Genomic DNA, 21767 nt, shown 5'->3' on the forward strand with positions numbered 1-21767 from the left:
ATCGGTTTGATTACTGAAAAGAAAAGCTAGATATAAATAAAGGAGTAAAATAAAATTGATATTTAGGAAAAGATTCTTTTATTTCATCAAAAGGAAACGTCTTAAGCGTTCACAAGAGGCAAATAACAAAAGGTACAGACACGGTACAAGCCTCAATTAACCGTGCTCTTTCAAAAGAAATTTTTTACATTTCCATACTACAAAGAATCCCAGCGAATCAAAGATGGACTGGTTGTCCAATTCTGCAATTCTTCCCCTAGTTTAGCATCCCTGATAGTAGGTGTCTTGATGTCAATTCCTTCACATCATTCTTCAATCATATTCACAAACAACCTTCCCATCCCGTCGATGATATCATCTTCGAGTGTTGAACTCTATCCCGGACATAAAATATGCTCTAGCACAAAAAAAATTCCCAGAGCTAACGGTGCGAATTTTCTTGTTCGGAGGCTGATATCCTATGCCAGCTCTTTCTTTCTACTCATTTTGTTCAATTGGCTCTGTGATTCCATCTGACTTGGCTCCCAACCCTGTTCCTGGCCTGTATCCATATATCATCATCTCCCTCATGTCTATCTTGGATCTGTGCGGCGATTGCATTCCTAGATTCTATTCAGTATTCTTCACCTCAGTATTCTGCATGATTTTACGGTGTGGTAGGAGACTTCGTCTAGTCCCACAATGAATGGGACAAAATACTCAAAATAGGCGGGGTCACCCCACTCGCCGTGGACCACGATCTCCTGGCATCCGCACTCGAAATTTATGCATTGGTGCAAGGTAGATGGCACGGCCCCTGCCATACGTATCCACGGCCTGCCCAACATCAAATTTTAGGAAGGTGAGATGTCCATCACTTGAAATAATGCCAGAAAGTCGACCGGCCCGATTTGCAAGGATAGATAAATTTTCCCAATAACATCCTTTTGCGAGCCATCAAAGGTTGTTACCCTTACGTGGCTTTCCTTGACCTCCCTCAAATGAATTCCCAAGTCCCGCGGGGTGGAGAACAGACAAATGTTGACTCATGATCCTGCATCAACCAACACTCGGGAAACCACTTTGTCCCTGCATTTGACAGTGATGTGAAGAGCCTTGTTGTGACTTGCGCCTTCGACAGTAAGTAAATCTGTTCTGAAAGTGATCATGTTTGCTTCTTCCATTTTCCCAATTGTGGCGGCCAATGCCTCGCTGGTGGTGTTACTTGGTACACTTACCCCGCTTAGTACTTTTAACAAAGCGTCCTTATGACTGTCAGAACTCAATAATAGATCCATGATAGATATTTGTGCTGGAGTTTGAGTGAAAACTCTTTCAAATTATTATGTTTTCACAAATAACCTCTTATAAAAGAGATTGAGTTATGAAAATATTTTGATTTGGGGGGTGGTTATTTATATAATTCTAAAGGGTGTTTTGTAAGAAAGTTAGCTTAAAATTACCTTAGATTCGGATGGTTTTCAAAGAAGAGGTTATTTTTCGACAATTCCTTAAGGGCGACAGTTCTTGAAGTTCTGATTTTCCTTTAGAAAATGAAGCTGAGATCATATTTCCATTTTTGAAATAGTGATGTTGTTTTGCTAAGTTCTAGGCTTTAAAAATCTTTTAAGGAAAGGAAAGATGAGTGAAAACATAATAATTTGTGAGCAAATTATATTTAGCGAATTAAGGATCTATTACTAACTAATTTCCCGTTTAAATCCTATATTGTTTAAGGCTTGCCTAAGTTTATATAATATTAAAGCATAAAAGAAAAGCATGTGATTTAATATATGAGTGTTATATACATGAGAGACGAAACAACAACAAAGGCATAACAAATGCAACCAACACTAAACTAAACTAGCAGAAGCAGTAAACTAAATTAATCGAGACAGTAAATAAGGATAAAGGAGTTGGGGGAAAGAAGACTGGACTCTGGTGATTGGGCCTCAAGAAGATACGCCCAGCAGTAAAGAGATGTGAATACAATGGATGTTGGGCTCCTCGACGAAATGCAACAAGGCTCCCCCTACACTTCAAAGTTCCCAAGGGACTCAAGGCCTAGGGCAATGCTTGTGCCAGGGAGGGCAGTCTAACCTAGGGTCGAACTCCGCTTCCTAATACCCTTACACACCATATGTTTTCCCTACGAGTTTAAATGCCAATGAGGCCCTTCCGATTTAAACTAAATACTAAAGTATTACTTACCACAAAATATATTTTTTTCCTCTTAATATAATAACACAAGATAATACATATCACTCTTGATACTAAATAAATAAAACATATAAAGTAAACCTAAAGGAGGCTGAATTCAGAACACATATAGATAAAAAAAAGTTTCATATCATACTATTGCAGGAATAAGTCATTAAGGAACAACATATTCAAACAGGTATTAATAACACTACTTAACACCTTAAGGATCATCAATGTAGATTCAAACCAATAGTCATGGTCAGCCATTGTTATAGAGAGGTTATCAGGAACTTCAAGAATGGGATTAAACTCTCATCATGACTACAAATTCACAGGTTCATATAAGGGATTTATAAGGTCTCAACAGGGTGATGCTTCTAATAGTATTAGCAGGTCATCATGTTCAGATAATATCAACAAATGGACTTCATAAGTTTTGAGAGTCAAGTTCAGTTTTAGATTAGTATTAAAGAGAGGAACTAGGCATAATTTAAATCAAAAACATGGTATTATAGAATTAAACAGAGATACTTGCAATATTTAATCAACTACACATATGCAAGGTAAGTGAGGTAGTAACCCCATACAAGCAGGGGAACGTTTCACATTACAGAACCAATTATAGAACCAAATCAACATGTTAGCGAAGAAAGGAAATGGAAATAGTGCATCAAAACAAATTCAACTCAAACATAAATCTAGCTTAGTATATAAGTATGAAGTAATCATACCTCATCTCCTAAATTGATTATAATAGAATGTCTAAGTTCTACTTTTATGAAAGACAAGTTGATGATAGATGCATCCAAGCTTTACAGAATCAGTAGTGGCTCAAAGAGACTGAGGATAGGGATGTATTGCATAAGTTTTGAATTACACATGTACATGAAGATCTCAACTAATCATGGCACAAACAAACTTAGTTATGCAGCAATTACCAGTCGGCTTTATCCAAACAAGATCATGACTTAATCTATGAAAGGGGAAGATAGCTTAAGCTTCACATAATATATATATATATATATATATACAACAAAAGTTCATGAAAAAAAGATAGTTTAATTGAAACAAGATATTTCCTTACAAATGTATACAATAGTCAAGTATGATCATGAGAAGGTCATAGTGATATCCCAAAGATCACCCTTGGAGTTAGTAGATACAAATGCAGAGAAGGAAATTATGTAATCACTTAGATTCTTTCACCTTAGTTTAGTGATATGGACTCACTGAACTTTCAGATTTAATCTCAGTTAGGATTACCAAATAACTAATTCGATCATAAGACAAGTAAGGTGCGGGGAACAATATGCAGGGGTGAAGATTACAACAGCATCAGCAATGAAGGGAAAACTATGAAGTTTAGGTAGGCATGATTGGTTTAACGATAATGGCTAAACAAATTAAAAGATTATAGTAGTAACTCAGAAAAACAGTTAGACAAACACAAGAAGAGATGAGCTCTAGGTTAAACGCTAGGGGGATATAAGTCATCTTAGTTATATTATCAGGTAGTAAACTCAACTTCAAAGCTCATAAAAATTTACAAAGGTGCAACAAGACAGAGATGAGCTTACTGCAAGTTAATGAGAATTATGAAGTTCATATTGAATATAAACACATAAGACTTAAGCATGGAGACTGTTGGAAAATTCAGAACAAAGGTCAACAATTATCAATAACTTAATCGATTGTCACTTAAAGAATCATAACAAAACAAGCTGACCACAAAAGGTTATAAAACTAACAAAGCATAAATATTAAATATGCCAAACACACAAGGAATAATTATAATCTATAGAACCTATCTCAGTATACTCATGTCATTCAAAGAGACAAACAAAAGAGAAAAGTGAGAGAGAGGTGCTGACCTTTTCGAGGGCAGCAGACCAAATGAACTCTCTTTGTTGCTCAAAATCCCCAAAACTCTTGAGTTTAAACCAGCAATAGAACTCAACAAAAGAGAGGGAAAACAGTAAGAAAGCTAAGATGGGAAACCCTAAATTTCTCTGTGTCTTTGTGTGCTTAGTGTGTTTGTATCTCTGTTAAGTGAGAGCATTGTAGACCCCTTTTTATAGCGCCATTTAGGGCCTTAAGGCTTCAGATTTCAAACTAAGATAGTGGAGAGTGACGATGAATTGATGATGTGAGCATAGTCAGGTAAAATCACAGAGAACAGAGGGTAAATCATTGTGTATTTTACCTGAGTATAAGAGATATGAGAGACTGAACATAAGAGGTCATCCGACAGAACCCTAATACCTGAGGTCATTGCATTTGACCTCTGGGTGTCGAATATCAATGATGAAGCCAGCCAACGTCTTATGCTTGCTTCAATTTGGAAGGATGAAAGAAGAAATCTGGTGAGTTGAAGTTTCAACTTTTGGTCTGACCTCTTCGATTAGGGCTTTTAAAATCAAATGATAAAAATGGAAAGAACGACGGGATCCGGAGTACAGGAACAAAACGAATGACCATGCATGCCATGTGAGATAACATAAAAGGTCATCTTGTATTTTAGAACTCGAATCTGTGCTCCTAGGCCTTAAAAATCTCATTTTTACCCTCCTCAATTTGGGTGCACAGTTCGGGCGTGTTTCTGGAAAATATTTATGTTGAAAATTGATGAAAATAAGAAATTTTGCCTTAAAAGTTGATTTTAGTTGACTTTGGTTAATATTTTTGGTAAACAGGCCTGGATCCATATTTTGACGGTCCAGGTGGATCCGTATCTAATTATGGGACTTGGACGTATGTCTGTAATCGAATTCGGAGGTCCCTGGCTCGATTTATGAATTTTTGATAAAAATTTAAAGTCTGAAAATTATTTGTTTTTAAGAATTGATTGATGTTTGACATTGTTAGTATCAGGTCCGTATTTTGGTTTTGGAGCCCGTTACAGGTTCATTATAATATTTAAGACTTGTCTGTGAAATTTGGTGAGAAACGGAGTTGATTTCACGTGATTCGGACGTTCAGTTGAGAAAATAGGAATTTTAAAGTGTTCTTGAGAATTTCATTTGATTTGGTGCTAAATTCGTAGTTCTATGTGTTATTTTTACGATTTGATCACGCGAGCAATTTCGTATGATGTTTTTAGACTTGTGTGCATGTTTGGTTTGGAGCCCCGAGGGCTCGGGTGAGTTTCGGATAGGCCACATGATGTTTTAGACTTGAAAAAATCTGGTATTTTGCTGCAGCAGGTATTCTGGCATGTCCTTCTTCGTGTTCGCGAAGGTACTTCCGTGAACGCGAAGAGTAAACTGAAGAGGCCAGAATTTTCTTCTTCACGAACGCGAAGGCTTGGTCACGAACGCGAAGCAATGGGGGAGTTACCCTTCGCGAACGCGACAAGCTCATCGCGAATGCGTAGTATTAGGCACTGCGGGGGAGAGTCGGTCTTTCCTTCATCGCGAACGCGAGTGATGTCTCGCGAAGGCCAGGGGGTAGCCAACACGAACGTGAACAAGGTCTCACGAACGCGAAGGTTTGACAGCCTATACCCTTAGGGAACGCGATGAACATTGTCGCCCAGCACTTAACAGAATCCAAAAACGGTAATTGGCCATTTATTTCATTTTCTCAAAAACCAAACGGACTACAGGCGATTTTCAAGAGTTATTTGCTTCCCCAAAGTGTTGGTAAGTGATTCTAAACCATTTTTCTTCAATTACCCATTACCTTTTTATGAATTATCAACCTAAAATCTAGAGTATTCATGGTAGAATTAGGGGTTAGGGTAGAAACTAGGGATTTCGGAAATTTGGGGATTTAGACCTCAATTTGAGGTCGGATTCAAAAACTAATTATATATCCGGGCTCGAGGGTGAATAGGTAAATGAATTTTGGTCCGAACCTCGGGTTTTGACCAAGTGGGCCCGGGGTCGATTTTTAACTTTTTGGAGAAAATTTTGAGAAATTTAATTTATGCAATGTAATTGATTCCTTTTGCAATATTTGATATTATTGAGTCATTTTTGAATAGATACGAGGGGTTTGGAGGTGAATTCTATAGGAAAAGCTATGATTGAGCATTAAGTGGCCTTAGGAGCAAGGTAAGTGTTCTGTCTAACCCTGACTTGAGGAAATTAGGAACCTTAGACTATTTGCTATGTGAAATTCATATGAGCGACATATATGTGAGGTGACGAATACTTATGCGCCGTCAATTTACCTATTTTCCATGTTTCTTCCATTTTTCTTATATTGTCTCTTTCCTATGCCTAATTGCTATGTGTTTATACTAATGTTGTTAAATTGATCGTTCTTATTAAGTTTACGGATTTTCTGGTTATAATTGAGAATTTATTTCAAAGCTGAGATTGATATTGTGGAACCAAATGTCGAAGTAAGGCTTGTACTTGTTATTCTATCTACCTGTTATTATTTATGCATTGCATTATGGGAAGGAAAAGTGTTAATGCACGAAGGGTGATGTCGTGCCATATTGTGAGTGTTAATGCACGAAGGGTGATACCGTGCCATATTGTGAGTGTTAATGCACGAAGGGTGATGTCGTGCCATATTATGAGAGTTAATGCACGAAGAGTGATGTCGTGTCGTTTCTATTGATTTATGGTGAGACTGAGAGTAAAAGCACGAAGGGTGATGCCATACATTTTTCCTTTTCTGTATTCGTGTTCCTGTTGATTCATAATATATTAGTTTTTCCAGTTATCATTCAGCTGTAGTTATTTATCTCGTATTTCCCCCAGCATGTTTCCCCCTCCCGATATCTCCTATCTAATTCTTCATTATTGTTATTTATATATACATTGTTAAACTGTACAGGTTGATTTGTAGGTGCCTTGCCTTAGCCTCGTCACTACTTCATCGAGGTTAGGCTCGACACATACCAGTACATGGGGTCGATTGTACTGATACTGCACTTTTTCTGTGCAAATTTTGGTACTGGCTAGAGTTGATCGAGATTTTGCTATTGGACCGTTATTCGAAAACTCAAGGTAGATCTATCGGCGTTCACAGACCTTGAAGTCCCCGTCTATCTTCTTTGTTCTGTTTCTTTCATTTAGACAGTTGTATTTCTTTCAGACTATTACTTGTAGTAAATTCTAGAATGCTCCTGAATTGTGACTCCAGATCCGGGTGGTAATAATTAATACGGTTTTTATATTATTTCGCATTTATTATATTTCATCTTAACTAATTATTGTTATTTACTGAATGGAAATAAGGAATTGGTTTAATGATTCTCTAACGTTGGCTTGCGTAGCAAGTGAAATGGTAGGCGCCATCACGGCCCCGACGGTGGGAATTCCGGGTCGTGACACCATGAATATGAAAGGTCAATGGCGATTTGAGGTTTCATCTCTGGGGGTTAGGGTTTGGATTTGGAGGGTTTGAATTTTGACGATGAAACAGGCAAAGATTCAGCATGAATCATGGATATGAGAGACAAATGAGATGATTTGAAGTTGATTTCACGACCAGGCACTAATATGTGCAAATCATGTTGATTGATGGAGCTGGGGCAAATGAGAGAAAAGAGAGAGGAAGGGGAAAGAAGGGTGGCTGGGCAGGTGACAAATGATTTAGGGTTCGTGGGGCATTAGGGGCCGTCTCTAAGGTTAAAGATAGGAGATAGGATCTGGGCCGTTGGATCTGGTGATGGGATATTTGGGCAGGTGTTTAAATATCAAAGGAAAATCAGAGATTAAATGTGAGTCGTTGATCAGATAGATCAATGGTTCAGATGTATGTGTGTTTATTTTGTGAGTGATAAAGGAGGATGACGTGGCATGACCTCATTGGTTAAATGAGAATGGCATGGATTGAGAAGTTGGAAGGGGATGGGGTGTTTGGACTGGGTCAATTCTGAATTGGGCTGGAATTGATTTAGGGAATAGCTACTTTGTATTTAATTGAAGAATTGTAAATGTAGCCCTTTAATTTTTTAACCCTTTTAAAATTATTTTAAACAAGCTTAATTATTTCAATAAAATGTGATATAATTATAATTATTATATATGTTACTAATTATTTTAATTAATTATCTATAAAAACGTATATTTTGAATTATAGCACTAATTTCAAAATATTAGCATAGTAACCTAATTCGCTAGAAATTAAGGATTAAATTTGTCAAATTAATTATAAAACCTAAGTAATGTATATACAAAAAGTTATTTTAATAATCTTAAGATAGTAAATACATTTATAATTATATAATATTAATACTACGTGATTAATTTAAGACTAGTACTTAATTAATTTGTAAAAAATAGATATTCATTAATAGAAAATAGATATTCAGTAAATCCATGATTGTTGAGAAGATTCACACGTAAGATAATGGTTCAGACATGTTAACTAAATCTCAGCCAATAGGAAAGTTTGAAGATATTGTTTGATCGCCAGGATGGCGGTTTCCTTCACATAGTTGGAGGGGGAGAATTCTTGGATTTTTTTGGGCCTTTCCCTTATTATGTGGATTTAAAGGTGCCCTTTTGGACTTAGATCACTTTTGACCTAAGGCCCACTATTGTTAAGGAGTATAAACAAGACCTATTTAGGTCTGAACATAACAAGAGAGAAAAATGAGAGAGTAGTCATTTTGAAGGGTTTGAGGGAAAATTTGTGCTCTTTTGCTGCAAAAAAGTTCTGCTTAGGCAGTCCACTTCAAATAGTATTTTCTAACTCGCTAACCATTGGATCATGCTCAAATTTAAACTGTGAGTTCTTTACATATAATTCTTGGATTTCAACGGTGAAGATTGGATTTGAAGGCTTGTATTTTCATTTTTGGAGGTGTGAACAGTAACTCATTTTTGGGTGAATTCTCTCCTTTTGTTTCAATTGCTTTGGTGCGCTCTTGTTTCTATTGTTGCTCTTGGTTTGACACTTGCTTTGTTGTCAATTTAGAGAACTTTTGTAATTCTTGTTGATTGATATTATGGATATTTATGGGTCGGAAGTACCGTGGTTCTTACTCTTCACATTGAAGAAGTTTCACGTTAAATCTTGGTGTCTCGTGTGTTTGATTATTTTGCTTGGCTATATTTGACGTTGGTTGATATACTTACTGCCCGAAAATATTTGTACGTGAGTATGATTATTTTCTCTTGGTTCAAATGGATTGGTGAAGTTTGACTTGGATATTTTCCGCTGATACCTTGTCGTGCATTGTTTACTACTTGTTTTTCCCCAACACATGTTTCAATTGAAAAAGTTTGTCATTACTAAAAAAATACTTGAAGTCCCTGAATAAGAACAGAACATTTCATCATGTAAGTATCACATAAAGAGTTACAAATCTGCAAACATATGGTAAGTTTTTGAGTCCACTGCAATGAGCCTGAAGGCAGCTACTAAAACAGTTGCAGAAGTGAAACCAAAGAAGACAATATTTAGCCAATGCCAGTTCTTTTGTAGTGAAGACAACTGCTTTTTCATGGCAACAAGGTACATGTGGTTAGGGAGAATAAATGTGAGTGGAAATGTGCTGATAGCACCAGTGAGGCTCATGAAATCTCCAAGGAAAGGTAACAGAGCCGACAAGAACGTAGTAATTGCTAGATAACCACCTCTGACTATTGTTCTGAATACCACGTTCCGAAAATCGACTGCACTTCCTTTGAATCCATATTTGGTATCCAGGAATTCATATGTTGGACTTGCAAATATCTGCAATACCCAAAAAAAAAAAAAAAAGGGAACCTTTATAGTGAGTCAGTTCGGAATAAGTGTGATCATATCACATATGTATATATTTTAAATGATCTTTTTTCGTAATACATAGTTTAGGCCAAAAGTAACAGATTCAGTTAAATCCATTATATAGCCGGCATAGTAACAGAGCTGAATTTTCTGTTTTGAGACCAAGAAAGGAAGGAATAGCATAAGATCAAAGTGGGGATATACTTACATGTAAAGATATGATGGATTGCAAGAAAGCAGCAAGGTTGGCTAGTGCCTTCACCCAAACTGGGCCACTGACATTGTTGAGCAAATAGGATGATGAGCTTGATCCATAAGCCCAATACCCCACAAAAGTAACGGCAAAAACAGGCACAGAGCCTAAAGTAAACTGTAAATATAGGGCTTTCAACATGTTGTCGACAACAGGTGCTCTAAGAGTAGCCTGTTACAAAAAGGATTTAACAACAAATATGAGTATACTGTTAGAATCTAGACGGAAACAAATTGATTGAGAGGAAATAAGTGAAAAGTCAGACAAGATAAGATTTACATAGTACAACAATGGGGCAGGCACACTCAACAAAACGAAATAAAGAGTAGATACATGGGCTGGAGAATGATTCATCGCCTTATTCATAGTCATATTCTAAATATCCTTCAATTTAATAACAAGAATATATTTCAAAATATCTAAGTTTATCCACGGAGACGTATGATGGTAAAAAAAAGTGCTAAAAATGATATTGTCCTTCACACAAATACATTGCTGAAGTAATACTCTGTTCATAAGGCTCCTATATTTCTAGCTTATATAGATACCTGGATCTCTGGAACCATGCCGGTGTTAAATGCAAAAACAAGGTTTCCTGTTGCACCAATAATTGCAAAAACTTTGCTTGCTTTTGATTCTGGAATGCCATAGTCCCTAGGTGGAGCATTGATTCCTGCAATTTAGGAAAGAAGAGAAGGATGCATGTTAACTATGTACTAGTTCCTTAGACAAGAGAGTTTGAAATGATACTGGACATGGACATTTCACATAAAGCTTTATATCCTTTATGGAAATGGCAAACCGATTCAAGGAATTTCTGACACAAGTATTCAATTAGTTCGGACTTGTTAAGTATTGAATTGGAACCAAAATAAAAAAGCTTTTCTTAAAGTCAATCCAATAGCACATTACTAAATACGAAATATCCTTCCCAGTATTTCAGTAGTGCAGAGAGAAACTGAACTGCCAATTCTATTAGTGGTACCGATTCTGTATAGTGGTAGTATGGTGCTAAAGCCCCCTGGGCTTTATTGTTGGATGTGAAGAATTATGACGACAGATATATAGTAAAGCTGATGTTAATAGCAGGTCTAATAGAATATGATAAAATGTTGAAATGGAGATGCTTAGGTAGTTGTTTTGCTGAGTGCAATAATCAGACAAGCTCCCTCTAGCATTTCATTTTAATACTCAGTTCAGACTTTGTCTGATGACACCAATAAAGTCACATTCTCTGAAGGAGGCATGATTCCAGTTACATTATTTTATTTTTTTCACGTTGCTAATCTTTGTTACTAGAACTAAAGAGGTTCAAATTGGTATAGTAACTTCTGTTCTCATATATTAGCTGACAACAGCAAATTAGTGAGACAACATTCTCCATTTTATGTATTTGCTTTTTCATATCACGGATAAATTACACCAGGCAAGAAGAGGCTCCAAGAATATCATTACCTAGCAAAAATTAGCCCAATGATAGTTAACTTCACAGTATTTGAACAAACATTGAGCATATATAAAACTTCAATAAATTAATGTCACATTTCTGATGTAGTCAGATCACACTAAGGGGGGAGAGAGAGAGAGACATGCATACCGTCTTTAAGAGATAAAACAAAGGTTATAGTGATATAGACTAGACTGAAGAATGTTGAAGCCGCTAACCAAGCCCTTAAACTTGACAAATGCGGTACAGCTATGGCAAAAAGAAAAAATCCCAATCCAGCGATTGCTGTGAAGTACGGCAACTTCATCTCATCATCATCTCTAAAGAGAATATAGAAAGCCTGTGAATCATATACCTTCATTCAGAACCATTTCTACCACTTGACCAAACAAGGTAACATTTCAAGATCGATTTCCTCTTAACAAATACTCCAAGTTGCGGTCCATATATTTTTATTTGGTCTATAAATCTCTAACAAGACTGAAAGACTCCTAGCAAATATTGAACAAAAAGTAAACAGTGTTATAACTAAAACTTAACCTATATAGCCTACACAAGTTCTTTTCTCGTTGTAACGACTAAGCTTGTATGAGCTTGCTCACATTGCCGATTCCCAACCCAAATAAAGGAGGAAGGTTAGGTAAACTAACAACAAGCTACAACCAGCCCATTTATATGACAAATCCTCATAATATAGAACATCTTACCTTTAACGACTGTCCACCCAAAATGATAAATCCAATATTTATCAAGAAAAGATTTGCATACTGTAATCCCCAGACAACTACAAAAGCTATCCGACCTGCATCATCCGACATCCCAATAAATTAACTAAGTCAAATAAACTGAGATGTTAAATAAAAAGACTACATGTTGATATGAATTTTCTCGTACGCACCATATATGAATCCAGCAAGGTCTCTATATCTGATATGCCTCTTTCCCCCATATTCATGGATCTTGGCAATTAGAACATTAGCATATAATGATATCACTGCTGCTAACATCAGACCAATCACACCTCCAATCCATCCCAAAGGTACCATGACTGCACCAGCATATCCTAGTGCGTAAGCGCTGTTCATACCAGTACATAGAAGAACTCCCACCTGAAAGGATGAATCTACATTTTGCAAAACACATGAGTCAGACAACACAAATTACAACGGTTTCGACAAACAAATAAATATCTGTTGTAATATACGAAACACATGACATGCATGTGCTCATTTTCTTTCTTCAGTAACTCCTGCAATTATATTATACTCCCTTCGTTTTAATTTATGGGTTTTGCTAACCTACTACATCACTGTATACATAATTAGTTTCTCTAAAGTGTTCTCGTTATATGTTTTCACCACATTAAATTCAAGGACTTTTTGGTAATTTTACTAAAATTTACACTTCATCTTTTCATTTCTCCCTAACTGTTTAGACAGAAAACATTTCCTCCTCTATTTTTCATCTCCACCCGTCGTTCTTCCCAAATTCCAAAAGCGGTTTTCTTTTTTCAGTATCTTCCTCTTTGCACTTGACAAATAACTTAAAGAAGTTAAGAGTTTAGAAACATGGATGAAAATTAAGAGAGAGATAATGAACACGAAGAATTGGTAGTGCCGTTGTTGCACTTCCCCTCTATTTTCCATCTTTTTTCTGTTTATTAGTACCTTTTCCCTTTTCTCTTTTTCGTCATCTTTCTCTTTGCACTTGTGAGTGCCGCTATCTTGGTTTCCCATCATTTACTTGTATAATGTTTAAAATTTAGGAACAGGGTTGAACATTCATTCAGAGAGAAAATAAAATTTCACATTCAATTGAAAGGAACATGAAGAATTGGGGGAATTTAGGTGAATGGAAGATTTAGACCCGTTTGGCCATAGATTTTGCCAAAATAAACTTGAGTTTTATTTGGCATACATATGTTTGGCCATAGATTTTGCCTACCTTTTTTGCCAAATCTCAAATCCCAAATTCCAAAACCAGCTCAATAGTTGGTTTTGGGCCAAAATATCACTATTATATTTTTAAAAAATTGCCTCAAATTTTTATATTTTATAAAAGAGCCTACCATTTATTATTTTATAACGATATTGCTTCGTCTTCTCGGTCATCTGATAGTGTATCATGTAGTTCATTATAAAAATGATAATTTTGTATCAAATTTATTTATGTTCTGGATTATGGTTTGCGATAATATAATGAATGTTATTGATAATGGTATTGTTGGGTATCTGTGATAGTTTTTAGAACTTGTGGGTATAAGTCATGTTTCATGTTTTTCCAAACCAAATTTCACCCAAAACATATATCCAAACATATTTTCATCTTCAAACCAAACTTCACCCAAATCAGATTTTTCAGAATAAATTTGGGAATCTATGGCCAAACGCTAGCTTAAAATGGGTGATTTATATTTTCTTTGTATTTGCTTAGTTTCGTTTACGCTGCTGTAGAATATTTGATGGATCTATGCTTTAGCCATCTTTCATATTTTCTTAATTCATCACCTTTTAAACTGTAAAAATGTCTGAAGAATTTTGCTAAGTCCTATAAAAGTACGTATATGCTAAGACCCTAGACTCCCATATAATGTTGTTCATGTCCAGTTAGCAGGCCTTGCCCTGCGGGGTGTTGGGATCGGTCTTCGTATATGGTCTTGGATAATTGTGATAACCCGATAGGTCATTTTGAGTTCTAGTCCTTATTTCCGTATTCTGAATCCTTTATTATCTCCATTTAATATTCCTCAATTTGTAAGAAAATATGATTTTTGGCTTTAAAAATAACTTGAGTTGACTACGGTCAATATTTTATGTAAACGATCCCGGATCGGTATTTTGACGGTTCTGGTAGGTCCGTATCGTGATTTTGGACTTTGGTGTATGTTCGGAATTGAATTCGGAAGTCCCTAACTTGATTTGGCGTGTTTTGTCGAAAGCTAGTAACTTAAAGATTTAAATTTTTTTTAGGTTTGACTGTAGGTTGACTTTATGGCTACCGGGTTCGGATTTTGATTTTGAGACTCGGTATAGGTTTATTTTGCTATTTGAAATTTGTCTGCAAAATTTGGTGCAAATCGTAGTTAGTTTGATAGGATTCAGACGCTCGGTTGTGATTTTTGAAGTTCTTGAGTTTCTTTGAAGATTTCATGTATTTTGATATCCGATTCGTAGTTCTATGTGTTATTTTAGTATTTTGATCGTGCGAGCGAGTTTTTATGATGATATTACACTTGCGTGCATGTTTGGTTTGGAGCCCGAAGGGCTCGGGTGAGTTTCGAATAGGCTACAAACCATTTTGAACTTAGAAAGTTGTTGGTTTCAATTATTCTCTGGTGTCTGATGTCTTGTGCTTCGCGATCGCGAAGGGAGAACTTAGGGCTGGGGTGGATTCCTTCTACGCGAATGCGAGGATGCGGTCGCGAACGCGGAGCAGTGGAGGGCTTACCTTTCGCGAACGCGACCGTTACCTCGCGAACGCGATGGTTTGTGGCATCTGAGGGCAGGTTGGGCAGTACTCTACGCGAATGTAAGCCTAAGCTCACGAAAGTGAAGGCTAGGGGGTGAGGCCATCGCGAACGCGAAGGCCTATTTGGCCGCTGTGCTTCGCGATCGCGTCAGCTGCTTAGCGAACGCGAAGAACACCTGACGCCTAGTGTTATGAACTTTCAAAAAAAGGGGATTGAGTCATTTTGCACCATTTTCAAGTTTGAGCTCGGCCTAGAGGCAATTTTGAAGAGATTTGCATCCCAACTTCATTGGTTAGTATATTTTAACTTGTTTCCTTACATTTTCATAAATACCCATTGATTTTAACCTTTAATCTAAGCCTTTTCATGTAGAAATTAGGGATTTAGATAGAAATTAGGGATTTTGAGAAATTGAGATTTAGAAATCAAATTGAGGTCGGATTTCGAAACTAATCACATAACCGTACTCGAGGATGAATGGGTAATTAAGTTTTGATCCGAATCTCGGGTTTTGACCCAGCGGGTCCGGATTAACTTTTGTTGACTTTTTTTTAAATCATTAAAGATTGAATCTTTTTCACTCATGGGTAGTTTCCAAAGCTTATTTTGAATTATTTGAACTATATTTGGCTAGATTTGATTGGTTTGGAGGCTAATTCTAGAGAAAAAGCCACGATTATGTCTTGATTTAGTTGCTAAGCAAGAAAAGTGTCGTGGTTAACCTTGACTTGGGGGATTAGGACTTGTTGGTCTATTTGCTACGTGTATTATGTGTGGGGCGACAATGTATATGTGAGGTGACGAATATCTATGTGTTGTCATTGGGTTAAAGCATGCGGGTGTAAATTATTTCTTTATATTATATTATTTTATTGACTATGTTTTCCATGCTTAGGTTAGATTATTACTTCTTTTAATTATTTATTTCGTATTTATTATTTATTTCAAAGATGTTGGATATTTTGAAAGTTGAGTTTGATATCATGGCACTATAATTGAAGTGAAATTATTTTCCGCCTTGCTTTTATTATTCAGATTTGTATTGTTTCTTCGTGAGGGGGAGAAAAGCACAAAGGGTGTTGTCGTGCCTTATTTGCATTCATTATCATATATTGAGAGATTTGAGAGTAAAAGCGCGAAGGGTGATGCCGTGTCGGTGAGTAAAAGCACGAAGGGTGATGACGTGCCATTTTATTTATGATATTACATGGTGAGGACGAGAGTAAAAGTACGAAGGGTGATGCCGTGCTATCTTTATTTTATTGCCTTAATTGATTTTCGAATTTGATGATTTACTTGGTTATATTGTTGTTTATCTCGGAAAATGTTATTTGGTGATTTCATACTTGTCGTTCTCATGATATTTCCCCTTTCGTATGTCCCCTCCCCGTTAATATTTTACTTTTTTACTTGTTATTTTGTTGCTATATATATAGTGTCTTGTCATAACCTCGTCACTATCTCGTCGAGGTTAGGCTCGACACTTATGGAGTACATTGGGTCGGTTGTACTCACGCTACACTTCTGTACTTCTTGTGAAGATATTGGTGTTGATCCTAGCGGTCTCTAATGATTTTTCTGCTCGGATTCAGCCACAGTTGGAGATTTGAGGTGTAGTTGCACGGCGTCCGCAGCCCTGAAGTCCCCTTCTTTATCTATCCTACTGTTTATCTAGTTTCAAATATTTGTTCTTGTTTCAGACCACGTATGTAGTATTCTAGTAGCTCATGTACATGTGACTCCGGATTTCTTGGAATAGTTAGTACCGCGTTGCTTTTATTCACACTGTGTTAAATTCTGAGCTTATTTCTCGTTAAATGTCTTTATTTTGTATTAAATATTAAAAATTAGTTATTTACTTTATTCACGTCGACTTGCCTAGCTAGTAGGTGTTAGGCGCCATTATGATCCCGAGATTATGAATTTCGGATCGTAACGATAATACTAACCAAGTTTTTTAGTTATTATTGTTAACTGTTCTTTGCTTCATTTTTCCTCTCTCTTTTTTCTTTCCCATCAACGTAGTGTTTAGGCTGTGCTAAAAGGGCCTCATTCACCACAATGTGCGAATAACTGCCGACCAATAATTTTAGTCGTGATTTATTGCTTTGGGAAAAAGAAGAAAAGCAGTAAGTTCTCCATTTTGTATTCCTTAACAATCAATTTAGTATAGATCATTAATGTTTGTCTTCCAGATAAAAGGATGAATCATTCACTTTATGCAAAAAAAGTGTTCACATCTTAGATTTTCGGTAGTATTTGGCAACTGTTCATACGGGGAAAGACGCTTAGCCTGGTGAATCAGAGATGAATTTTTCTTTGAATTGAAACGATGAGGTCAACAAGTGAAAAGTAGCACTCTTATTGATTAAAGATTGGTTGTTGACTTTCTTTTAGAATATAGGTTGTAAAAATTGCTAATTCAACTTTCAAATACGTACTCAGTAATTTTTGGGAATGAATATAGTAAGTGTAGGCGTTGGTTAAGGTATGAACATTAAGTAGAATTTATTGTTATACTATGTAAGTTGGAATCCCACACATTGAATTAATCAATAAATCTGGTACTATTTTATGTTGGATGATTTGACTCATTCTCTTTCGCAAATTCTCAATTTCGCCGAAATATTCCGAAGTACACTTATAACAATTTTTTTCATATAATCAGACTGCGCAGAGATTATCTGTTTACTCACTTGTTTCCGTTTCTTCTTTTTAAATTTTTAGTTTTTGGTGAGAGTGGGGCCAGTGCATAATTTGAAGAAGAACTAGCCCGGATAACCGTCTACCTAATTGCTTAAACTAAAAATAACTACAGATATATCATGCGGGAAAGGTTGGAAGGTTGGACATAAGGACTCCATTTTAGAGTTTCTCTTAAGAAAACTTTATTCAGTTTATACCAATTTAATTAATTAAAAACATATCATTACATATAATATTATCACGTAATCATAATAACCTTATGCACGTTTTTATCTCAGCTTTTTTTAGTCATAGTTTTGATGTGTTTTGACGTAAACACAAAATGTAAATAAATATTTTCGTTTCCCAATTCAACACTAGTGAGTGTGACAAATCCAGCTTCTCCACTCTGCCGAATCCCTTGTGTTTTCATAAAAATCAAATCCCAGCTATGGAAGCGCATAACAAGGCTTAGGACTCATTTGTTTTTTTCAAGATTAAACACGTTTAAATTTGAATACAAGCATATTTGAATATTAAGATTAACACATATGAATTTAAATACGCATCTAAATATTTTAAGATGTGTTTTAAGATCTGAATACTAAATGATTAAGATTGTTTGTTCTTTTAACATCTAAATGTATAAAATTTATCTTTATTTAAAAATTAATAAATATAAAATTCAAATAAAATGCTAATAAATCTAATATTCTATATATATATATATATATATATATATATATATATATATATATATATTATTTTAAATATGGTAGTTGATGGTGGTGATAGCTAATGGAGGTGCTTGTGAATGAAGACTAGAGGCGGTGGTTGGTGGTAGTTTTGGTCGATGGTGGTGGTTCTGGATAATAGCTAGTGGTGATTGGTAGCGATGACGATTATGATTGAGGATTGTGGTGGTAGGTGGTGATAGTTTATAATGATGGGTAGTGATGGTGGTTGTGGTTGTGATATTGAAGAAGTTGATGGTGAATGATGGTAGTTTATAATGGTGGGTGGTGTCGGCTATGGTCGTTGATAGTGATGGGGTGGTTGGTTGTGATAGTTGAGGTGGACGAGTGTGTGGTTGTGGTTGAGGATGATGGTGGCGGGGACGGTATAGGTGGTGGTAGTGGTGGAAGCTATGGTTGAGGATAGTGATGGTGATGGTGATGGTGGTTGAGTATGATGGTGGTGGTGGTAGTTGATAATGGTAAGCGATGGCAGCAGATAGTAATGAATATAGATGATAGCATCTTAATGAAATTAACTTTATTATAGATCTTAATCATACAAACCTATTCAGACTCATTAAGTAATTGTGAAGTTAAAAAAATAAATACACTTAATATGATCAAGATCTGAATGAATGAGATTCAGACTTTAAAAACAAACGCAATTAATATTTGAGATCTAAATAATTAATATTCAAACCTTTGTTAAGTGCAAACAAATGAGGCCTTACTCCGTCCGTATTAGGCTATCAAGCGTCAATTAGTGGAGATGTCGATTATTAACATAGTTGTAGGTAAATGCGAAACACAACAAATTTATTTTTAATTTAATACCTTTTTTACAAGAGATATTCATTTTTACAGCATAAGAAATATAAAAATAAGAAACAAGAAATATGAAAAAAGTCATTTTCTTAATTTTATATTATAAGTGGTCAAAAAGATCATTTATTTTTTGTTTAAACCACAGTTTACATATATTTTGACCCCATTAAAAAATATTTTGATAAAAATAGTCATGCGCCAGATTTTTAAAGCACGATGGGTATAAAATTTTGAAGCACACTAGGCAGAACTTTAAAACAAGTAACAATATTGTGGTGATTATCATGATTTTGCCACAAAATTTCACAATATTAAAAAATTCTGGTGAAGATTTTATGGCAAAATTCTAAGTACTATCATTATAACTGCTGCGTGCTTACGTGCCTTAAAACTCTGACGCTTAAGGAAAATTGTACTCCCAACGTGTTTCTTTTTATATAGGCAAGTCCGCAGGGTACGTAGAGTACTTAGGACTAGATTTTTCATTAATAATAAAACAACCTCAAAAGAAAGAGTATTTCCCAACGTGTTTATAAATTTTGGTATGGATTGTTTTCCAAAATATTTATTACAGAGGTCAAGAAATTACTAGTGGCACAAAAATATCATATTTCTATTATTCTTGCTTGGACTCCAAAGATACGCCTCCTCAATAACATAATCAGCCGGGAAAAAAAAGATTATTCACATTCAAAGCATACATCAAACAATGTTAATTTAGTATAAGTGATAAATTAACTTAGCTTAACATATATATTAACTAAACTATTGCTCAATATGATAGCATACTGACAGAGAGAAAGTGAAGTGAATAGTCTCTGCACCCTTTGGAATATATACACTTTAGCTGAGTGTCTGATCTTTTTGGTGCTATAAAATGGTTTTTAAATTCGTATCTATGCATGTAATTCCAACAATAAAATACGTAATTTCATCAAAGCATTAATTTGTTACCTTGGCCAATCTGATGATGAGTTTCAGGAACTTCAACAGTTAAAGTCAGATGATCATCGGAATAGATTCTATTGGAATGGATTCTGTTGGAGTGGATTCTATTGGAGTGGGAGAGACTGGAACTTATGGCGATTTCGTTCTTTTGTTCGTCTTCTCCCATATCGTTGTTGTAACCACTGCTATGACACTACTAATGAAACAATTTATCTGAAAAGTATTTTCTGTTTGAAAGCTGAGAGACTGAGCTAAAGCATTTAATTATATATAGTCGCAATGGATAGATTTTCCATTAAGTTTACTAAAGTACGGCCCATTTTATTTATATGTATTAAATTAATAACATTTGGTAATAATATTTAATACTCCCTCCGTTTCAATTTGGATGAGGTAGTTTGACTCGACACGGAATTTAAGAAAAAAATAAGACTTTTGAAACTTGTAGTCTTAAAAGCTTAAGGGGTAAAATCTTTGTGGGGCCATAACAATTCTGTGGTTATAAAAGATTCTCATTAAGGGTAAAATGAGTAAAATAAAGAGCTTACAGTTAAATTATTTCCAAATTTAGAAATGTGTCGTTTATTTTAAAACGACTAAAAGAGTAAAGTATCTAGTAAAGTTGCGTGATAAGGCTGGACTCTTAGATTCTAACCAACTATGGGTTACAGGATGGCTGGTTATTTAGCACGTGCCTCAGATTACCAATACAGTCTTGAAAACTATACCACAAAAGTTTCTTTCTCTTTGTTGTGTTTCAAGATTATTGTCTTGCGTTATCTTCCCCACTTCTATATTTCGCTGCAATTCATATGTATATTTTGTTTATATGCATATGGATTTTGGCCCTCTATGACATTTTGATTGGTGCATATTATGCATGGAAATCTTAAATTATTGCATAACTAAAGATTAATTTTTCAATCCTGATAGAGTTCAGTGTCGCTGTCACTACTGAAGCCATGTGTTATGATATAGAAAGTACTGAGTATTTAACCTAAAATTTGTTTAGTAGGCTAAGCAATTGAATTTATATTCTATCTAGGCCACAAATAATTATATTAACCCAACGGTTATTGAACTTTTGATAATAGAAGACCAGACAATTGAGGTAATGCAGTAAGCAAAATAGCATGAACAAGAGAGAGTTTCTTGGAAGAGAGCACAATAATCCTGCTATAATTTCAGTATAGTCGAGATTAAGTGATGCTCATCAGTATGGGGACAACACCGAAAAATAAATAGTTAATGCATCCTAGAACCATAAGGCATTATTTTTTAAAACATTCTATCATGGGTATGACATTGAACGTTAAATCATGAATGCCAAAGGTTACATGTTTATAAATTTAGGAGTATCCAAAGCATATTAAATTTGACAGTCAAGATGTGTTAAACGCTTTCTCTTAATCTTTCAGAGACGGGGACTTATGCAGATTGCATATGAATAAGCAAACTAATACGTCCATTAAGGATACTTGAAGAAGCAATATGAAGTCTTAAAAGTTACAAAAACTGATATAATGTGGATCATTCATTATTCAT

General features: G+C 35.4%; 1 protein-coding gene across 4 annotated transcripts; it reads right to left on the minus strand.

Annotated features, from left to right (window-relative positions):
- Positions 1–9392: 9392 nt before the first annotated feature.
- LOC104116604 (proline transporter 2-like) lies at positions 9393–20445 on the minus strand. Of its 4 annotated transcripts, none has more exons than XM_009627490.4 (7): positions 20229–20445; positions 12457–12681; positions 12266–12360; positions 11709–11898; positions 10660–10784; positions 10067–10282; positions 9393–9825 (listed from the first exon to the last, which is right to left on the minus strand). In XM_009627490.4, the coding sequence occupies exons 1-7, from the start codon at positions 20386–20388 to the stop codon at positions 9448–9450; spliced, it is 1389 nt and encodes a 462-aa protein (XP_009625785.3). In that variant the 5' UTR covers positions 20389–20445; the 3' UTR covers positions 9393–9447. The 4 variants fall into 4 exon arrangements, with proteins under 4 accessions (XP_009625785.3, XP_033517294.1, XP_070053088.1 ...); XM_033661403.2 differs by lacking the exon at positions 20229–20445 and adding an exon at positions 13226–13428; XM_070196988.1 differs by having other exon boundaries at positions 9634–9825; positions 10063–10282.
- Positions 20446–21767: the final 1322 nt, after the last annotated feature.

Source organism: Nicotiana tomentosiformis, chromosome 3 (genome assembly GCF_000390325.3).
Source record: "Nicotiana tomentosiformis chromosome 3, ASM39032v3, whole genome shotgun sequence".
Classification (NCBI taxonomy): Eukaryota; Viridiplantae; Streptophyta; class Magnoliopsida; order Solanales; family Solanaceae; genus Nicotiana; species Nicotiana tomentosiformis.

What these genes read in the sequence shown, in the direction of transcription:
- LOC104116604 (XM_009627490.4), bottom strand. Translation starts at nt 20,388, where the DNA reads ATGGGAGAAGACGAACAAAAGAACGAAATCGCCATAAGTTCCAGTCTC. An exon ending in TGGGTGGACAGTCGTTAAAG is followed by an intron (nt 11,899 to 12,265) that starts GTAAGATGTTCT and finishes TATGATTCACAG; the next exon opens with GCTTTCTATATTCTCTTTAG. An exon ending in AATCCATCATATCTTTACAT is followed by an intron (nt 9,826 to 10,066) that starts GTAAGTATATCC and finishes TGGGTATTGCAG; the next exon opens with ATATTTGCAAGTCCAACATA.